Source organism: Sphaeramia orbicularis, chromosome 18 (assembly GCF_902148855.1).
Source record: "Sphaeramia orbicularis chromosome 18, fSphaOr1.1, whole genome shotgun sequence".
In the NCBI taxonomy this organism is placed as follows: domain Eukaryota; kingdom Metazoa; phylum Chordata; class Actinopteri; order Kurtiformes; family Apogonidae; genus Sphaeramia; species Sphaeramia orbicularis.
In genome coordinates, this window is record NC_043974.1 from 21444267 (window position 1) to 21465322 (window position 21056).

Below are 21056 nucleotides of genomic sequence, written 5' to 3' on the forward strand. Positions count from 1 at the left end.
TACCTTGATTAAATCACATGCTAATGACTACAGGCTGTTGCAAATTAACCTCGTATATTTAGCCAGCCTTGTGCCGCTGAAACCTCAGGGATCCTCACTCTTCATTATCTTCACCACTTCCTTTTCTTCTCACCTTTGCAAAAAGCCTTTGGGCAAAAGTGGCATTTCACTTATACTTTTTCACTTTTACCTTTTTGCAATGTGATCTCATAATGGAGATTTCTAATTATAGGGTCCATTCATCTGTAGAAATGTCTTGAATGTCTCATAGGATGATGATTCATTAATGCACAAACCTGAATTCTTAACACACCCTGCGCTTTGGTATGTCGCACATCACTATGTGGGTCAGGAGTTGGTCCTATCCAACACAACAGCTGTAGCAATAATAAGACACAACAAAAAGCTGCTTGTTGACCTCACCTGTCCATAGAAGGCCACTCTGAAGTACGTCCCAAGCAGCCTGCGACCTGACTGGATCACCTCCATTATCTTATTGTAGGCTCTGTGTAGAGTGTCGTACAGACGGCTGAGTTTCTGAAAAAATAAGAGACAGAATCAGAGTTTCACTTGCACTTTTGTGAGTTTGTCTATCAACTTCTGAATTGTTCCCTGGTTAAAACAAGGAACATGAACCCGTTTTCTTTGCATTTATATGAGTTGTGAAAGCAGTTGTCATTTTTGGCAAGAACATGCTTCAAATTACAATATTTGATAGTCTCTAGAATAAACAATGATATTCATTTTACTCCAAAAACAGCTATAAATAGTAAAGTAATGGTGTCTTATGGTGTGTATTTCATTAATCACAGGTAAATATACAGGGTGTCCCATAAGTCTCCATACATAGGAGACATAATACATTCCATACATATATGGTTCTAACATGTATTTCTTTATATTTCAGATAACCCAAAGAATGCATTTGAATAAAGAGCAACGAATTGAAATCATCCTGATGGCCGGTTCAGCAAGCAGTCGTATGGTTGCAAGTGCATTTAACAGAAAACATGGGACGAGTATCACATGCCATTACAAACATAAATCCAGATGTTCTTAGAACTGTTCTTCAGCAGTGGAGGACACACATTGAAATGTGTTCCCGACAAAATGGCAGTCATATAGAGCATATTATATAAATAAAAATGGTTTATGTCAAGAAACGTTTATTTTTCCTATGTATGGAGACTTATGGGACACCCTGTACAACACACACACAAACAGCAAGTTGACATGGAGCAAAATGAAAATGTTTTAGCTAGCTGATCCATGAACCTACAAACAAAAACAAACAAGAGCAAAAGACAACCTGACAATATAGAGCACTTCTGTTCATACAATCACACAAATATTCACAATTGATATATTAGTCAGCTGCTACTTTATGATCTGGAATCAATATTTGATGCTAAATGAAAGATTTCTGTAGCCGTTTAAAGCATATGCTTAAAATGGAGAGGCAACAGTCTGTATCTGAGTCTAAGTTCACTGTCATGATACAGGCCCCAATTACCTGAAAATAATCAGCTGAATAAAATACATTCTTCACTCGACCTACTCTCATATTTTGATGAATAAAAAGACAGAAAGAGTATTGAGATTTTAATGACAAGACAAACTACATTCTCAGAAGGTGAGAAGGTGAAACTGAAAGCATGCAGTCGAAATAGTCAGAGTGGTTGAAAAATTACTTGGCCGTGGTTTCATGGTGTGAAATAACTGTATGATTTTGTGATGAAGAGACACTGATCTGCCTCTGACACACTGGTTTACATATTTAGTATTGAACCATGTTATTGAAGAATAATTATAGAATAATTACAGTATTGCTCTGAACTGCTCTAAAATATCACATATTTCTCTGCTGATGAAGCTTGTCTCCCAGTAAACTCATGGGCGTCAGTACTGATAAGATTCAGGGTTGGTTCTGCTCACTGAAGATGTTGTGGCTACAGAAGGTAGGACCTCGCATTCCAATAGATACATGTCCAAAACAACAGTCATGACACTTTGTGTAGCACACCCCAGCAACAAGACGTGAACTGACGGTTGGCAAGTCATGTCAACAGGTGAGGTCCACTCAGAAGATGGAGTCAGATGACATTGCGAAGTCCAACCCATTATTCAGGGTGGAGTCACCCAAGAAGATAACTGTCAAAACACACACGGAATTCGGGGCTTTTTGCGACTTGAGTTCCTGCGTGAGCCCTTGTCCAGAAAGACCAGTGCTGGCTTTTATATTTCACATGTGATCAGAATAAACTCTTAAACTAAGACCAAGTGCATCCTGAACTCGTCTTTGGAGCTTCCAGTCAACGAACACGAATTAGCCTTACATTATGTTACTGTATGACAAAGTGATGTGGTTTAACCTCCTTTAATTAATTAAGACTAAAACAATAATAAATCTATGATGGTTAACATAACAAGCTTGTAAAATCTGAACTGCACTGAATGAAAAATGAAGCTCCCACTGCTGCTGAAAGATAATGATTCATATCATGTATTGTGACAAACTTTGTTTAATTGAGATGTGCCAAGTCTAGTATTTGTGTTTTGTGTTTAATCCCTGTACATCACCCTTTAGTCCTATCTTACTTGATAAAGAACAGTGGTTTACCATGAGTACCTGAACGCAGCATGCAAAACTGGATTATTAAGTTTCTTTCGTTTCTGTCATTGAAATACAATAATATGAACAATCTATGATCCTCTAATGCAGGGGTGTTAAACTCATTTTCTTCTGGGGGCCACATTCAGCCCAATTTAATCTGAAGTGGGCTGGACCAGTAAAATAATAGCATGATAACCAATAAATAATGATAACTCCAAATTGTTTTAGCGCAAAAAGTAACATTCAATTATGCCAATATTTACATTTACAAACTATCCAAACAAAAAGGATGTGAATAACTTGAAAAAAATGGAATTTGTTAAGAAATGTAATTAAAATCTGCCTCGACTTTATCATTTATACATATGCATTACAGATCCGATCTACAAAGGCACAAACTATTCAGTAACAGGCAGAATATTGTTAAAATTGCACTTAAATTACTTCAGACATTTCAGGTTATTCACATTTTATTGTTAAAGGATAGTTTGTTAATGTACACATTTTCATAATTAATGTTTTTTGAACTAAATCAAAGAGAAAAAAATGGTGTTGTCTTTATTTATATATTATTATGATATTCTTTTTGAGTTTGATGCCCTAACTTACACTTTGCAAATTCATCCCACGGGCCGGATTGGAACCTTTGGCGGGCCAGTTTTAGCCCCTGGGTCGCATGTTTGACACCTGTGTTCTAATGTGTGCGTGAAGAACAAACAAATTCCAACTCTTCTGTTATGATTAGAACTTTTACTGTATTTCCTCATGCATATATACCTATCACCACCTGCAGATTGTGGTTAATTGCAGTTAAATGGCTGGTAAATGGCAACTTTTGTTTGTACTTTATTGTTTTTTTTTCATATAATTCTACAAATCTGTTGGATTTAGTGTCACTGAAATCATCACTTAAAAATAACATCAATGTATTTTCTCATTATCTGGTATAAAAAAAAATTACAAAAACAATAAATAGCTGAACCTGATTCAACTAACAAAAGTTTATTTTGTGAGCGTCAGTGGATTATGAGATGAAAGTACTCTATGACGAACAGCTGCTTTCACTGTCAGCTGTGAGTGTAGGTGTGTTACCCTTGCTGTACCTCGTACTCATGACGTTTTTCATAGATGGGAATGATTAGTTTGGCGATGTGTGTGATGAGCTCGTAACGTTCTGCTTTCCAAAGTGCATCGACGCAGACCTCAAGGTGTTCAACCAAGACCTCCTAAAAACAAGGACAGGAAAAGACTATTACTTTGTCACTTGGAGGACATTTTTAATTAGCAGCTACCGTGCAGGGTGCAAGCGACCGCACCTCTGTGTAATAAACATCCTGCATTCCAGTGTCTTCCTTCATGGCTGCTTCCTCCTCAATATTCAAGGTGATCCTCTTAAACGCTGCAAGACCACTAGGGAATAACTCTGATGAACAAACAGAAGAGAAGAGGTCAATAAGTGGTTTACATGGAGAAAAAAGGTGTGATGTCTGAGCAGCTGGTTCTCAAAAAAAATAATGTTTTTTCTAACGTTATACTCATTTAGAACAAAATGCTCATAAAACAATGTATTAGAAGGAAACAGATTTTTTTCTGTGGTGGTGGCTGGTGACTGTTCAATAATAAATCATAGCAGAGACAGTACGTGCCCTACAGCTTCTGGTTGAAATGCCACACAAAGCGTTTTTTTTTTTTTTTTCAGATAAACATAAGCATACAGCCAACTGCCACACCTCACACATTACCTTTGTCCGTTGACATTCCTTTGAGACAAACACCAGCTCACATTTCCTCAGACAATGATATAAATAAAAGTTTTGCATTAGATAAAAAAAGACCATAAAAACGCTGAAGGGCTTTGTTTTTGTTACATGTCACTCTGCACCTTTGGCATTAGGAGTCTGTAGAGTGTTTGCATGTTGTATCTAATGACAGCGTGAACAAACTGTCAAGCCTGTTATCTCTCATGCAGGCAAATATGTCTGGGAGAACGGAATACTCTGCAAAATACACACGCACATCATACGGTTATGTGCATCCTCTGTAGTTACACCCTCACAGTAGTCAGTTAGGTTGCAACATAACGAATGTGATGACTGTCTGATGTGCACAAATATTTTTATTCAAGCTCCTGCAGTTGTTATGCTGCTTAATTGTGCGACCAGTAAACGCTTGTGTTAATACTGCACACACCTTGCCGTTTGTTTTTTGTGAGTGTAAACATATGATGTGTTCTTTTGTATTTTAGTTATATCTATATGTTTGTACTAGCATCTTTATTAACCTTACTGTGTTTTCCTGGGAGTTGGAAGGGTATGCTTTATTTACACTTTGATACATCATGTATAACAGAAATATTAAGTCTATATATCTACACGGAAGTGTTTTGGATCTTTCTCAGTATAAATTGTAAAAAAAATACTGCATACTTCCTTTCAGTTGAATGAAAACAGTGTTTATTTACTGACAGTTTTCCTTATTGAAAAACTCCACTTTCTCAATTTAAGAATATTACTGTCCATCTTAAATACCTGTATATTTGTTACTTGTAAGAAACTGAACTTGCTTAACTTCTGGTCCTTGTTTTTCTAGTTGTAAGGTTCACTTTCATCTTTCAGTGGCTAAAGTTTAATTATTTTATCAAAAAATTGGCATATTTGCATACTTTTAAAGCAGTTAGTGTATGTATGAGTTTATGCACGGGCTTACTTTTTCTGTGGAGGTATTCTGCAACCAGTGCCGCTACATGAACATAACACATGGCCGCCTGTGAAGGAAATAACAGACATTAGCAGATGCATTGAAGATTTCTATGGAACATGTTGATACAAGACGTGAAATGAAGAAAAATGTGTGAGTAATTATGAATTGAAGCAGAAAAACCTCAACCCAGCCATGTATTTAAAAAATACATCATTACAAAGCATTACCATGGAGGAGATTATACAGGGGGATTTTATTATGTGCAACTATCCAAGTGTAAACACTGTGGCTGACATCCATTTGCCACATTTTCTATCTACACTTGCAGCTTCATCAAAACTGTGTGATAAAAAAACAACATGTGATAAAGCCTCCCGGCTGCCAGGGAGGTTACTCACCTCTTTTTATATGTGCTGTCATTTCTTTATTACAAGTTGTATTCAAGTTCCCTTAACCATTCAAAGCAGAGTGATAAAAAAATCCAGATTATCAAGTGGACCACCCAGACTCAAACTCTACGTCAGCAGTGACCTTTGACCTCATTGAGAAAAGGAACAGGACACTTTACAATAAACAAAATGTCCAGTTAAAGGAAGGAACACTCAGAGTGGTGCATCAGCTTATATTAGCCAGCATTTATTTTTAACCACGCACTGTAATTAAAGAAAGTACAAATAAATGCTTTCATGTAATGTATATAATCTTATGGCAGCCAGTAAAAGAGGTTTTTGCTGCTGCAACAGGAAAATAAAATGCTGACCTTGACCTGATATTTGTTTTTTATTCTACTGCTGTTACTGCCTTTTTTCTACAGTTGCTTCATAGAGCTGATCTCCTTTTTTACTATGTGGTACATGCGTTAAAGCTGCAGCTCTCGCCTGTATGTCCAAATGAAAAAAATGACTTGATACAGTTCATGTAGCCATATAAAAGAAATGCAAAGATTTCCTGAAGTAGTGTGCAAAACAAAGCATGACTATCCTTGAGCACCGTAAAGGAGAGAAAAGTGGTGATGATTCTAAGGGCCCATGACTGACAGGGGCCCTAGAAAATAAAGCATTAGTCAATTTTTTTAACAAACACTATTAACCTATAATCATTAAGAAATGTTTGCTTTACTATGTACTACTAAACATGTTTCTTTGGATTAGTTTTGTTTTGTTTTTGGCAAAAAAGAATAAAATCCAGTTAGCCTCTCCCCCCGTCCTTATTTCAGATATGGTTTGGTCCAGGTGCCAGATTTCCAAGGTGGATATCCCAGAGGATCTCGGGTAAAAGGAAAGTCAGGCTTCAATACGTGACAGTTTTTACCAGGGGGGTGTGGCCCGTGGGTGTTGTAAACAAAACTGGGCCAAGTCCACATGAACTATGTCCAAATGAAACTGCTTGGCTGCTCTAGTGCTGGTTAGCTTACTTTTTTTGTTTGTTTGTTTATCTATTTCAAATTAGCAATAAAACTAAACTACAAATGGATTATATAAAAGAAAGTCCAACACTCAAAAAGGAGTGGGATGAAGTTTAATTTATAATCTCCCGCCTCCTTATCCCATCCTTCAACCTACCTTAAATTCTTAAGTCAGATCCCATAAGTAACTGGAAAATCCTACACATATCAGACTAAATTCTGACTGCACAAAACACAAAATTGCTATATATATCAAGGATAGACAGTCCATTTTGCAGCAGCATTTCACATTAAAGTAAACTCTGTCCATTTCATCAAGCTTACTTCATTCCTAACAAAAAATTGTGTAATTTTGTGTTATTTTATCCAACATTTGATCAGTGTAGGCAGAACCTTTGTACAAGGCGGGGGCTGAAAAGTTCATAGAATGACTAAGAAGGAGTTGCTCCACAGCAATGAAACTTAGCATACATTAAATTCAACCTCTCCTGATACTAACTGCATGGTTTCCTTCCAGATAAACCCACACTGGATAAATAATTTAGGACTTTGAAAAGTAGTACCAGAGACATTTCGTGGACCATCCGTGGCACTGTGGTCTTATCAAATGTCTGCAGAAAAAGGGGTTAGCCCCCAAGGACATTCATGCTGACATGGTCGCTATAGGGGATGATGCTCCAGCTTTTATCAACTGTGCAAAACTGGGAAGCTGGATTCAAGAGGGGTAGGGAGAACAAGGGAGGGGTGAAAAGCAAGCATTTTCAAGAAATGTCTGTAGTACTACTTTTCAAAGTCCTAAATTATTTATCCATTGAGGGTTTATCTGGAAGGAAACCATGCAGTTAGTATCAGGAAAAGTTGAATTTAATGTATGCCAAGTTTCATTGCTGTGCATTAACTCCTTCTTAGTCAGGCTATGAACTTTTCAGCCCCCCCCCGCCCCTCATATATGTACTAACTAAATCAACTCAGACTTCACTGTCCCACTACTATCTCCTCATACCCTGACCCCTGACATCGAACCAGCCCCATTGATATCTGAAGGAGGAGCTAAGATTCTTATGTGAAAAATGTGTCTAATTGCACAAGGAAAATGGGCTATTCGACACTATTCATTTTACAATAACACATTATTATTGGATTCCACATGATGGTCCATAGATAAAAAAAAAAAACAACCCACATGACTCATTGGATACTGGACAGTTTTAGTAATAATGCTATTTTGAGCACTATTAGGGATATACAGTCTATCATTGTTCTGCAGGGAAAGAACCATGTGTGGGTGACACTTTTATATGGAAGTGGAGGAGGAACTGAAGGACAGCCCCACTAAAAGCAATACAGATGATGAGGAAGAAAAATATGGGAGAAGAGAAAAAGGCAAAGTGAAATGTACTTCCATCAAAGAAGTAAAACTATATTTTATTTGTATATGCATATCTATTTAAAAACAATTCTAATACCATTACTATTAAAGATATTATTAAAATGTCAAAGATGGCTTCCACTTTTCTCATCAGTCTTGTACTAAACCATTATATCTACTGAAACCAGAATATTGATCCATACCTGCACAGTGTTATATTTTAAGTGGTGGGGCCCAAAGTGAGATGTTTTTTCACTGGGCTCAAATCCTTGGCGGCCCCCTGTGACTATCTGTACATGTGGGAGGAAAATAACTGAGATGTACAATGATGACGTAAACGTATCTAATGATACCTCTGAGAGGTCTCCATTCTTGAGGTGAGCTCGAGCCATGCTGTCCAGCCAGGTCCGTCTCAGTTCAGGAGTGCTGGCATAGGAACGGGCCAAACTGTACTGGAGGTCCAGCAGCATCTCTGGGTCTTTCTCATGTTCCCTCATCTGGGCCGTGGCCATCAGCACTGTGCGTATCCTCTTGGTGAGTCCTTTTACTTCTGATGGGAAAGCTGTGGACTGCGTAGTATAAACAAGAAACGCGGTACACTCTGTCATCTTCACCTGACACGTATTCAAAGTCCAAACAGCTGTGACATTGCATCTTTCATCTCACAGATGAGAGCCGAGGGTTAGATATGTGAGCTGTTGGTTGTTCCCAATGGAGGATAAACACTGTTAAATATCTGGATCACAGACAAGTATCTGCAGTTTTAGAGTTGGGAGTCTTGGATGTTGCAGCAGTGACTTATATAGACGGATTTACTCTGTTATATTATGACGGTTAAACAGTTTTCATTTGCACATCAGAGAGAGAGAGAGAGTGAGAGTGAGTGACAGACAGACAGATAGACAGATAGACAGATAGATAGATAGATAGATAGATAGATAGATAGATAGATAGATAGATAGATAGACTTTATTGATCCCAAACTGGGAAATTGTAGTAAAATAAACAAAACAAAAAAAAAAAAACAGTTTTTTTCTTGTCTTGCCTGATCATTGATTGTTCATTTTCACTGAATATTGCCTGTATTAGCAACACTTGAAAGCTTTTACATAACCAGACAGGCGATTTCTACTGTACCTTCATGGCTTTATCACTATTTGCAAAGTTGTTGATGATGGACAGAGACTCCTGGAAGCGTGAACTGCCAGTCAGGGCCACGTCAGAGATGAGCTGGCTGACCGCAATGATGATCTGGTTGGAAAATAAAGAAAAAACTGAAAAGATTAGGGCAAAGATGAAAGGGTCCAGTAGGAGCTATTGGGAAGCTGGATGGCCTTCTACTGCTGTATAAACAGAAAGGCCAGACACTCAGCAGGGTTTCTTTATTTCAACTGTGCAAACAACCTCTTCACATACTTATGAAAGCAACTCAAGGACCCAAAGGAACATGTGGAAAAGACTAAAGCTCTACATTCTGAGATCTACAACATCATTACAGACCACCAAACATGTTAGACAGTACTGCATTGTTAAAAAAGGCTGATGTGTTTCTTTGTTATTGTACTAACATTCTCGCCCACGTACCTGCAGGTGTGTGCGTAGGAAGGTCTTCCTCTTGGTGTACTCGTAGTTGTTTCTCATCAGTAGGTAGAGTAGGGCTGATGCCTCTGCCCTCAGAGATCCCAGCTTGGAAACGCAGCATTTGAGCACCTCGCAGCACAGAGCCTCACACAAGGTCACACGGCCCTTAAACAGCACCGACGGGAACTGACGGGGCAAATGTGCACAGATGAGATTAGAAAATATAAAAGCTAAACATCAGAACCACCAAAATCAATTCACCTCCAGTTCTTAATGCTATTCAGTATCAATTTAGCTGAACATACAGTATGTGAGTTGTAACATTTTTTTACTTAGGATATGAAAGAGATTATCAGAGGACTAATGCTGTAAATTGTACAAGGAACCCCCTATTCTAGCACATTATTAAATATATAAAAGAATTATTACATTAAAAAATTAGCTATGTTAATACATTTTTTATTTGTCATGACTAACACATGCTGTTAAGTGTCTTCTTTAGTGCAGGAGACTAACAACAGGGTTCCAACAGGTTTCTACAAGTTAAATTTAAGTCTTTTTAAGACTACTTAGAACAGAATTTAATGCCCATTTCACAACCTATTTCACAACCATACTGGCAAAAATTCATAACAGCTAGAATTTAGGAAAACTCGTGTCAACCAGGTCGAGAATGATCTTTTCCCCAACCAGGCATCATTTAATTTGCACTTCTCCATGCCTACTTTTCACTTCTGTGCTTCTGTGATCATTTCTCATGGGGGGCTGCAAAGTTAGCGATAATTGAATCTTAATTTCAATATAAATTGTCAGATTGGAGGGTGGAACTGGATAGACTGTTACTTTCCCTGACACATTTTAACACAATCCAGTGAACAAGTTCATGGCAACATAACTTAAGACCTACCAAATCAAATTTAATACCTTTTAAAGACTTCTTTAAGGTATTAAATGCAGATTTCTAAATTCAAGACTTTTAAGACTTTTTAAGACCCAGCAGGAATCCTGAACAAGCTTTATTCATCCACAGTAAATAAATAAATAAATAAATAAATAAATAAATAATCAAGTAGCATTAAAGTAGTATTTGGTGTCAGATTACTCCAGTGAAGAATGATTTGAATCAGAAGAACAAGAGCTGGGACTGGAAGGACACTTTTCCCTAACACGATTGCACTATTACCATAAATATCAGTACTTGTAGACAAAAAAGTCAATCAGGAGTGATTTTTTTTTGCACTTGTCAATCAAAACAACTGGATAGACTGTTTACTTTCTGTGACTTTGCAGAAGACAGTCACCCAATCTCTTACAATAACTGAAAATATCAAGCCAGAACAAACTCCCCTGGCATTGCTGTTGTTTGATGTGTCACGTAAACAGACACTGGGCCCGGACCTGGGAACTACACTGCAAACCCCCACTGTGACTTGTCAGAACTTGCTTTGACTTGTAAAACATACTGTGTAAGTATGAAATCCTGCGAGAGTCAAAGTATTGACATGGAAACCAGGCCAACACCAAGAAACGCAGGAAACAGGGAATGAATATTTAAGTACATAATTTTCAGTCGAACTTGAAATAAGAAAAACACACAAAAAAACAAATTATAGTGCAGTGGTTCCCAACCTTTTTTGTCTCATGACCCCACTTTAACATCACAAATTTCTGGCGACCCCAGACAATCAAAATGGAGACTTTTTTTTTTGCTAAAATTAATTTGTTTTTGATCATGTCATAGTTTGCCATACTATGTTTCAAATAAACGTAAATTTTAGACGACATTTAGTCTATATAATGTATATTATTATGGACGGACGCAGAAAAGCCAGGTGTCGATTACTGCACAAAGTGAGAATTTTATTTTCCTTGGTCAGGATATGTACAGTCAGTCCAGCTTGGATTTACAAGGCTGACAATTAATACTGAACAAACAATAACTCAAACTATGAATTATGAAAGAGCTGCAGCATCTGAAACCGACCACAATGAACATTTGAAAGATAAACAGTACCACAGTGCTTCAATTTCAGCTTTACAGTTTGTCATGTCTTTTATGTATTGGGATTACCTCTCTCAACTCACCATATATTTTTATTAGTAAGGTTTTCTTTTTGTTCGTTTTTTTTTATCAACTACTAGAAATTTCAGGCAACCCCATTTGAATTCCAGGCAACCCCACATGGGATCCCAACCCCAAGGTTGAAAAACACTGATTTAACTAGAAGCACTCGGAGAGCGCAGACCTCCGCCAAGGCTGATCAGTGGCCCCCCCTGTGGGCCCCCCCCACGCCAAGGAGGTTATGTTTTTGCCAGGGTTTGTTTGTTTGTTTGTCTGTCTGTTTGTCTGTCCGTTAGTGTGCAACATAACTCAAAAAGTTATGGACAGATTTTGATGAAATTTTCAGGGTTTGTTGGAAATGGGCCCCCCCGTGGGCCCCCCCACCCCCGATCACCACCAAAATTTAATCATTTCTTCCTTATCCCATTTCCAACAAACCCTGAAAATTTCATCAAAATCTGTCCATAACTTTTTGAGTTATGTTGCACACTAACGGACAGACAAACAAACAAACAAACAAACAAACAAACAAACAAACAAACCCTGGCAAAAACATAACCTCCTTGGTGGAGGTAATGAAACATCTCATCTGTCAGTCACTTATTCATAGTGATTCAACTTCTGGAGAAAAACTTGTCGTATGTGTGTGAGTGTGTGGGAATACCTTGTTAATGAAAGCCCTGAGGGCAGCGAACACGTGTCTGATGGCAGTTTCTGACTGGCTGACTTTAAGGAACGTCAGGTAGACTTCGAACACCTTTTTCATCAGAGGGTTGTGACCGTCACTGTCCAGCAGCTGGGTCTGACCACAAAAACAAACTTTTTTTAGGAGGTGAGACACTAACCTGTAGTATTTCACCTCACTCACTGCATGGAGGACCCTAAACTTTCAGTGCGAGAGGGGAGTCTGTGTAATGTTATGGCATGATAGAGCTGCAAATATTTCTTCTCGTAAAAGGGGAAAAAAAGTTAGTTTCTGTTGTTTTTGCCCTCATTTACCTGTGAAAGTAACCATAAAGGACAGGTATTCAAAGATCCACAAGCTTGTGCAACATTTGGCAACTGCTGCAAAAGCAGGGAGTGGTAACTTGAAGTAACAATAAAGAAGTGTTTTCGCCTGTAGGCTGTATTAGTAACAGCCTTTCATCCATGCTTCCCCAGTTAAAGCCTCAATAGGCTGTATTTTCCTGGCAAAAAATTTCACTATAATCTGCCACCATATCCATGGGGTGTATATCAACTGGAGAAGAGACAAAGAGTCTCTTTAATAGATATATATGCTCCACATTTGTGGTTGGCAAAAAAAATACATCTGCTTCCAAACATGAAAGAGGATATCAGCAGGTTTTTGGACATGCACTGATATCAAAAAGCATTTTTCATCTCAAAGTGCTGGATAGAATCAATGAGAGAGGCTGTGCTGCAGTGGAACATCTGCACCCAGTGAAAAACTTTCACTTTTAATCAGGTTAGACATGACAACATGCAAACAGAAATATTAGTTGATTTTCATTTGTCAAGAAATTAGCTTAGTAGGAGTTTTGTCTTTTTTTGTAATAAGCGCGTAAACACAATATGTTATGCATGTAAATGTAGTCATGTTGAGCATAAATAAGCATCATATTGTCCCTTGAATTTCCTATTTACACATTAATACAAATTTAAAATACAATAAAGATGTATAAGAGAATTTTGCCACACAAAAGTTCAAGTACTTTTTAGTGCTTAAAATATATCTGAAGATATCTATATTCTGACCTTAAAACACTGAGTGAAGAGAGCGAGCACATCCAGTACACTCAGGCAGACTTCAGTGGAAATGTTACCCTCCAGCAGAGCCTGATGGTGGACTTCTGCTTCTGTAGGTCCAGTCCCTGAAACCCACAAAGACAAGGACCACACATATACATAAGACACATCATAAAAGGCTGGAAATGGGGAATCACATCAAAATAATTAAAACATTACAAATGTAGGAAAAGATGATGATTACCAAGTTCCATCAAAAAATATTGTGTACTGAGTGTTATTGGGTGGATTAAGGTTAAATGACTGTCCATAATGAACGTTTCCATCATTAGCATGCTTCTTGTTGGGTACATTTATAGCTTATTGTAGCTTTATTATGTACATGTTTCCCTTCAACCCACAATGACCCAGTGCTACTTTTGTGGCAGTTCGCAAATGAATTTTTCTCTATATTTGTCCTTTCTTAAGTGATTTATCACGTTTGTTTTTTTTTTAAGTTCTATTTTAGCATTTCACAATTATATTCAATAACATTTTTAAGCAAACAAATGATATAATGCAAATGGTCATTAATTTACATGTTTGCAACGTAAATCCTAAAACCATATGTAGACCTAAACCTATAAACTGGAACCCCTGACACTATCTCATCCCATGGATCCACCAGGAATCTTTAAAAGGTGCTCAGACCCTGGGGACATATTTACCTGAACACCCTGAGGGGGATGACATGAAGAGACAGGTTAGTGGCGCTTCAACCTGTCGTTTTTAATTACAGTTGCAGGTTAAATCATCCATTTAGCCTGCTACATCTTTTTTTAATTTTTTTTATCATTTTTTCAGCAATGTAACAGTACATACAAAGGAACGGAATGAGAAGGGGTGATTTATCAGTTTATTGCAATATTATCCCCTTTATTTTACATTTCTTCAGTAAAAATCAGGTATTTTTCTGTATTTAATTTACTGATCATGTAGATGTTTATGAAATCTCAGAGTAAATTCAAAGGTTATTATATCAGAAACAGAGAAAACAAAAGATTGAGTGATTTCTTCTGCAAATTCTATCATTAACTGAACATAAACAAAGTGCTTCCATCTACTGTCATTTATCAAACTCCATGGATTATACTAGTGAATCAATGTTGTAGAAGATAATGGTATTTCCATGGTAACTACGGAGCCTCTGAATGTCCAAATGGATCATATCTGATGACCATGAAAAGATCTGCTTTTTAAACCAATTATTTAACAAGGATTGATGAGATTAGTGGATTAAAAGGTATTAAACATTTTAGATCCATACATAGTTCTGGACGATCATGGATGTTTGGGTCTTTATGGTTTAAAAAACAAATGGATGTAGTCTTTAGGCATGTAGTGGTGCAGTGGCTTTAATCCTGTTTGTGCAGAGCTGTTGAATCGGTCAGTGCTGCTGTGTTTAGACTTAAAGCTGCTCATTTCAGACCAAGACTTTATTAGTTTTCAGTGTGGCTTTCATGCATGGTTAAATCATCTTGGTATGTTGGAATTTTCATTAAATTGCGCTCACAAATGGTTCTGAGATGAGCATATTGTGTTGGCGTTGTGTCATTTTAGTTAATTTCCAAATCATGTACAAACTCAGTATTATAAGGCAAAGTAGGTTTGTGTGTTTTTTTTTTTTTTCACATCGATCCTTACTAATGAAAAATCATCAAAAAACACTGTCTCACTTATCAAACAGTGCTTGGGGAATCCTGTACTTTGATTTTAATTTTAAAGTCCATAATATTTTCCATTTTGACTTCTGGTTATTGTCATTTTTTCCCATTGTTTTGTCCAGTTGTGCTTCTTGCAGTTTTAGTTTATATTTCATTTTTTCCACTGTAAAGATTCCTATGATTCTCCCTCTTTTTAACTGTAACTGTCACTCGTCATTATTTCTACTTTGTTCTTATTTACAGAGATAACGTGTCTTCCAAGTCAAAGGACTCTTCTAAAGTTTGTTTTAAGCAGTACAGCTCATATATGTTGAACAATCTGTCCTTGACTTTCTCCACACCCTTGTCACACACTTTTCTAGTTACGTAGATCAAGTTTGCTTCAACAGCTCATATAACCGTCATGGTCAATGGTACCCAATGCAGCACAGAAATACAGTTTGTTTGAGACATAAGTATTACACCTGTTTACTTGCAGAAGAATTGGTTCAGAGGTGGTACCGTTTTCTCAGTTTCTTCTTAGACTCCATCATAAAACATCCAGTTAACCCATAAAGACCCAAACATGCACTGGTGACCAATAGCATCTACTGATACAAAAGGTTTAATATCTTATGATCCAGTAATCCTATCAATACATGCAAATAATAACTGGTGTAAAATGCAGTTTGTTATCGTTTCATGGTCATCAGATTTGACCCATTTGGAGGTTCAGAGGCTCTGTGGTTACCGTGGAAACATCGTCATCTTCTACAACACTGATTCACCAATAAAATGCATGGAGTTGGATCAACGACAGTGGATGAACACCCTTGGTTTATGTTTTGTTATTGAGATATTTTGCTGAAAAAGTCACTTTTTCTTCAGTTTTATCTGTTTTATAAATATAATAACCTTTGAATTTAATTTGAGTTTTCATGAACATCTAAATTAAATATAAGAAATTAAAAACAGGAAAATACATGATTTACAGTGAAACATGCAAAATATAGAGGATAATTTTATAATAAATGGTGATAAATCACTTAGACAGAGAGAAAAATTCATTTGGGAGCTACCACAAAAGTAGCACTGGCTCTTTATGGGTTAATATGGCGGCAGTTAATTATTGTTTGTCTTTTCCAGTAAGGCTTTATTTTCTAAATATTCTTGCATGTTTCCGAATAACACTAATTAAAAACTAAATATTTCAAGAGCTAGTGCTTAAGAATCTAATCTAATTTATGGGAAACAGCATATTATTTAGTGGCGCCATAGAGGTTTAACTTTTATTAGTTGATTCACAGAAATTTCCATGAAAACCTTAATGACCTGAAGAAATTAAGTCTGTTTTAAAGCACATGATTATTAATTTAATACTGAATGTATTCTATCATCCTCTGCAACAAAACATCATTAACACAGTGTTTTGAGTATATACCATTAGAACCATATCTGTATTTCAATTAATTTACTACAAAGTTACTTGTATATTTGTAAATTCTATGAGCATCTGTAGGAGATATCATATTAAACCAAATTAAAAAACATTTACCACTTAGACATGACCACAACTAAGACAAAAATATATGTCACTGTCATGTATATGTATTTTATCTATGAGCGACATTTAGTTACCTATATTTAGAGTGAGGGAGGCTTCCATGGTGCTGAACTGATGAATCTTTGTCTGCATTAGACTGGCTCGGTTGCAGCGCATTGCTGGCATAGTCTGAGACTTCCTGTCCGACGAGAACAACTTTGACACACACCCTTCATGACTCCTACATAATACATACAGATTCACACAAAAAACAAAAGTTTGGATGACAGAAAGAGAGAAAAAGAGGCAAAGTTATTCAATCTCAGTAATAATCCAACTTCATCAAAACCGCAGTGCTGAGCAGGTTCCATATTTTAGATGTTCTGATATGTCAGAGAGGACAGATTAGATCACACAGTAGATATCCCACACTTACCGGCTAATGTTCCTCTTTCCTGCGTACCGAAACTGGACCAGGCAGGTCCTGCAAAGACAAGTGGAAAAAACTGTAACATGAGCCTGTTGTGCATTTTGTTTTAGTTTCAAGTTAGTAAATATTGCAGCCACAGTGTGATGATTGAGAAATATCTCCTAGTTACTATAAATGCACTATTTTCATGAAATTGCTGGTTGCATCTATTCCTTACTATGTCTTGATACCTTCCAGTCCATCTGTTGAACAAATCATAACAAAACGGAATCAAACCAATTCCTAAAAGTCTCTTCTTCATAATCATTACATTCTACTTTTTCTGACATGAAACATTTCTCCTCCACTTTGTATATAGCAGTATCATAAGTGCAGAGGAGCTGGTAATGTAGCTGCAAAGACCGTCTTAAAGTTCAGGTACGGATCCTGAGTTGGAGTTTGGGATGGGAGTGCTTTTATCACGGTGTCCGACATGAAATTGAAACTTCGTATGTCTCATCCTTGTCATCATCGCATGGACCGCTAGCAGAATGCACTATGGCTGTAATATAATATTGCTGATTTTCATATTGCTCAACCAAACATAACAGTTAATATTTTGACACTGTGTTTACGCCAGAGGTCTCAAACATGTGGCCCGGGGGCCAAATCCGGCCCGCCAAAGGGTCCAGTCCGGCCCCTGGGATGAATTTATCAAACGCAAAAATTACACTGAAGATATTAATCATTTTAGTTCAGGTTCCACACCAATTTAATCTCAAGTGGGTCGGATCTGTAAAATACTATCATAATAACCTATAAATACTCACAAATCCAAATTTTTCTCTTTCTAAATGTAAACATTTTTATGTCATTTTACTGAATTTACACTAAAACAAACTATCATTTCACAAAAACACAAATAACCTGAACGAATATGAACATTTTGAAATGTCTGAAGTGCAAGTTTACCAATATTCTGCCTGTTATTCAATGTTTTGAGTATTTGTAGATCCACTGTGATCTGTAAGTTGTAATTTGCATGTGTAAATGATAAACTCAGACATAATATTGTTAAAATTTCACTTAACTTTCTTAAGAATTTTAGTTTGTTCATGTTATTTCCATTGTTTTAAAGGATAATTGGTAGATGTAAACATTTTCATCTCATAATTTTACTTTTTTCGCTCTAAAACACAGAGGAAAATTTGGAGTTGACATTATTTTTATATTATTGTTAGTATTTCACTGGCCCGGCCCACTTCAGATCAAATTTGGCTTCATGTGGCCCCTGAACTAAAATGAGTTTGACACCCCTGGTTTACACTGTCATTTAAAGTGGTGAATAATAGTCTTTCATTCATACTCACTCTAGCAAATTTAGGAAGTTCATGATGTCTTGGGGGTTGACTTTGTTCCAGTAGGCCATCAAAGTATCTGTGGACAAACAAGTAAAGGTACAATGATTCACAGTGCACGTATTTGCTCTTTTTCAATAATTATCAAGGTGCACTTAAAACAAATAGTTCATGTTGTTCTTAGGGAGTCATATTGTGAAATTAACCAAACATTATTCACAGTACATGTCTCATGGTCCCATTTCTCAGGTTTAAAAGTCGAGCCAAGTGTCAGCACCAACTCCTTGTCAAAATAATGAAACGGATACTTATCTCTAACATCCTGTCTAACGGAGAATCGAAGCATGACTGTGCAGTGTGAGTATGGATCATGACTGACCCTCTGACAAGGTCTTGACAACATGCAGGAAGGAAAGCAGAAGACCCTTGATCTCGTAATGTCCCAGTCTGCCGATGGGAGGCATGGGGCTGCTGCTCATGGTTGAACCACGTCTCTGCAGCTGAAAACACACAAAATCACACATGTTGGATAGAAAGAAAAAGTTGTACACAAAAGAACTAGGCTTTTTAACAAACACATTTTTTAGTCTAAATCTTGACGTCATATTTACTCTAAAGTAGATGTGAGAAAATGATAAAAAACAATGTAGGGGAAAATGTAGCTCTTAATTTACCCATCACAAAAAACATCCTATAAGATAATATAATATCATGTAAGATAAGATAAGATACTTTATTATCATTATACAAAATGTACAAGGAAATCAAGAAAACATGAAGAAAACATAACACTGGAGCTTGAGATTCACTCATGCTAATGCGACTGTTACAGTAAGTGACATCCTAATTACATGTGTTGTTGTCGAATGAATTAGGACCGCATTAAGGGAAAACAACAAAATGGGGAAGATTTTTTTCCGTATTTTTTGTAGCGTTTTAAGAATGAAGATGAAACGTTGAGCATAAAGTCAAAATGTTGAGAGAATGCAGTGTAATGCTGCAAATTAACATCAAAATGTAATACAATTTGAAAATGATTGTGACTTTTCATAGTCAGGAACAACACATACATTTACATTTACGGAGCACTGACTTTAGCTTTTATTTATCATTACTCCTATTAAGAGAATTTTGGACACTGAGAATAAGAAAACACATGACAATTGACTTCTTGCCGGATGGAGCTCCTTTCAGCTCCATGAGAAAACAGGAATTAGGTCAACACTACTATTATTACTTTTTCCCAAAATATAAAATAAAATAATAATAACACAATAATAATAATAAAAACTTCTTCTTCTCACTTTTTTAATCTTATGCAGCTATGATTCTCTATTGCAGTGTTTTTCAACCTTGGGGTCGGGACCCCACATGGGGTCGCCTGGAATTCAAATGGGATCGCCTGAAATTTCTAGTAATTGATAAAAATAAAAATTTAATTACTAACAAAAAATATATGGCAATTCAGAGGGACAATCCCAATACATTAAAGGCATGTTAAACTGTGAGTGTGAAACTGAAGCACTGTGGTACTGTTTATCTTTCAAATGTCCATTGTGGTCAGTTTCAGATGCTGCAGCTCTTTCATAATTCATAGTTTGAGTTATTGTTTGTTCAGTATTAATTGTCAGCCTTGTAAATCCAAACTAGACTGACTGTACATATTTGACCAAGGAAAATAAAATTCTCACTTTGTGCAGTAATCTACACCTGGCTTTTCTGCCTCCGTCCATAATAATATACATTATATAGACTAAATTTTAACTAAAATTAATGTTTATTTGCAACATAGTACAGCAAACTATTACATGATTAAAAACAAATTAAATTTAGCGAAAAAAAAACTCTGTTTTGAATGTCTGGGGTCACCAGAAATGTGTGATGTTAAAATGGGGTCATGAGCCAAAAAAGGTTGGGAACCACTGCTCTATTGCAAAACAGCACTTTGCTTGTAGGGTCAATATATTTACATTATAATGTATTCATCTTTCAAATTTTACAAAACAGAGTGAGGCCAAGAGTCTAAAAACACGTTCTTGTCCTTACACTTATCTACAAATTAATCTAAAATTAAATTACTTTTTCACACTGCCAAGGAACCTGTAATAAAGTTTTACTATGAGACTGTTGACCAACCTGAGATAAACCTTGACTAATGTGTTGGGAGTGTTCAGGCTGTATTTATACGGATGATACACAATCTGCTTCCGTCTGCCTTCACAGCACCCAGACAGCTGATTTAGTCCAAGGGTCAGTAATATGCTTGTGTTCAAAGTCGCATGTGTTCCAATGAAAACCTATGAACATATTCCCCTATGAACATGACATATGGTTTCTATCAGTGTGGGTGGGCCCGATCAAAATGCTACAGGACAACATTGACACTGTGGTGGTTTTTGGCATATGTTTGATGATGATTAATTGAGATACTGTGGAATAAATGAGCCATAGTCGCACAGTGGGAACAGTACACTGTTTGTTATCTTGATGCTGTGTTCAAAAGCAGCAGACATGTCACACTGAGAACACTGGGAATCTGTTCAAGATGAACACGATGATTGTGCAAAGCAACAATTTGTGAGAA

At 36.7% G+C, this 21056-nt stretch overlaps 1 protein-coding gene across 3 annotated transcripts in view; it reads right to left on the reverse strand.

Moving 5' to 3' along the window:
- Window positions 1-21056, reverse strand: part of dock11 (dedicator of cytokinesis 11) — a 91853-nt gene that overhangs the window by 13938 nt on the left and 56859 nt on the right. For all 3 annotated transcript variants that reach the window (XM_030161633.1, XM_030161632.1, XM_030161634.1), the window contains 13 exons: window positions 18852-18972; window positions 18485-18551; window positions 17142-17189; window positions 16801-16946; window positions 13490-13605; window positions 12396-12533; window positions 9673-9855; window positions 9226-9339; window positions 8442-8657; window positions 5321-5378; window positions 3931-4037; window positions 3718-3840; window positions 424-537 (listed from right to left, as the gene is read on the reverse strand). In XM_030161633.1, coding sequence (XP_030017493.1) covers window positions 424-537; window positions 3718-3840; window positions 3931-4037; window positions 5321-5378; window positions 8442-8657; window positions 9226-9339; window positions 9673-9855; window positions 12396-12533; window positions 13490-13605; window positions 16801-16946; window positions 17142-17189; window positions 18485-18551; window positions 18852-18972 — 1551 coding nt within the window. The remainder of the gene's footprint in view (window positions 1-423; window positions 538-3717; window positions 3841-3930; window positions 4038-5320; window positions 5379-8441; window positions 8658-9225; window positions 9340-9672; window positions 9856-12395; window positions 12534-13489; window positions 13606-16800; window positions 16947-17141; window positions 17190-18484; window positions 18552-18851; window positions 18973-21056) is intronic.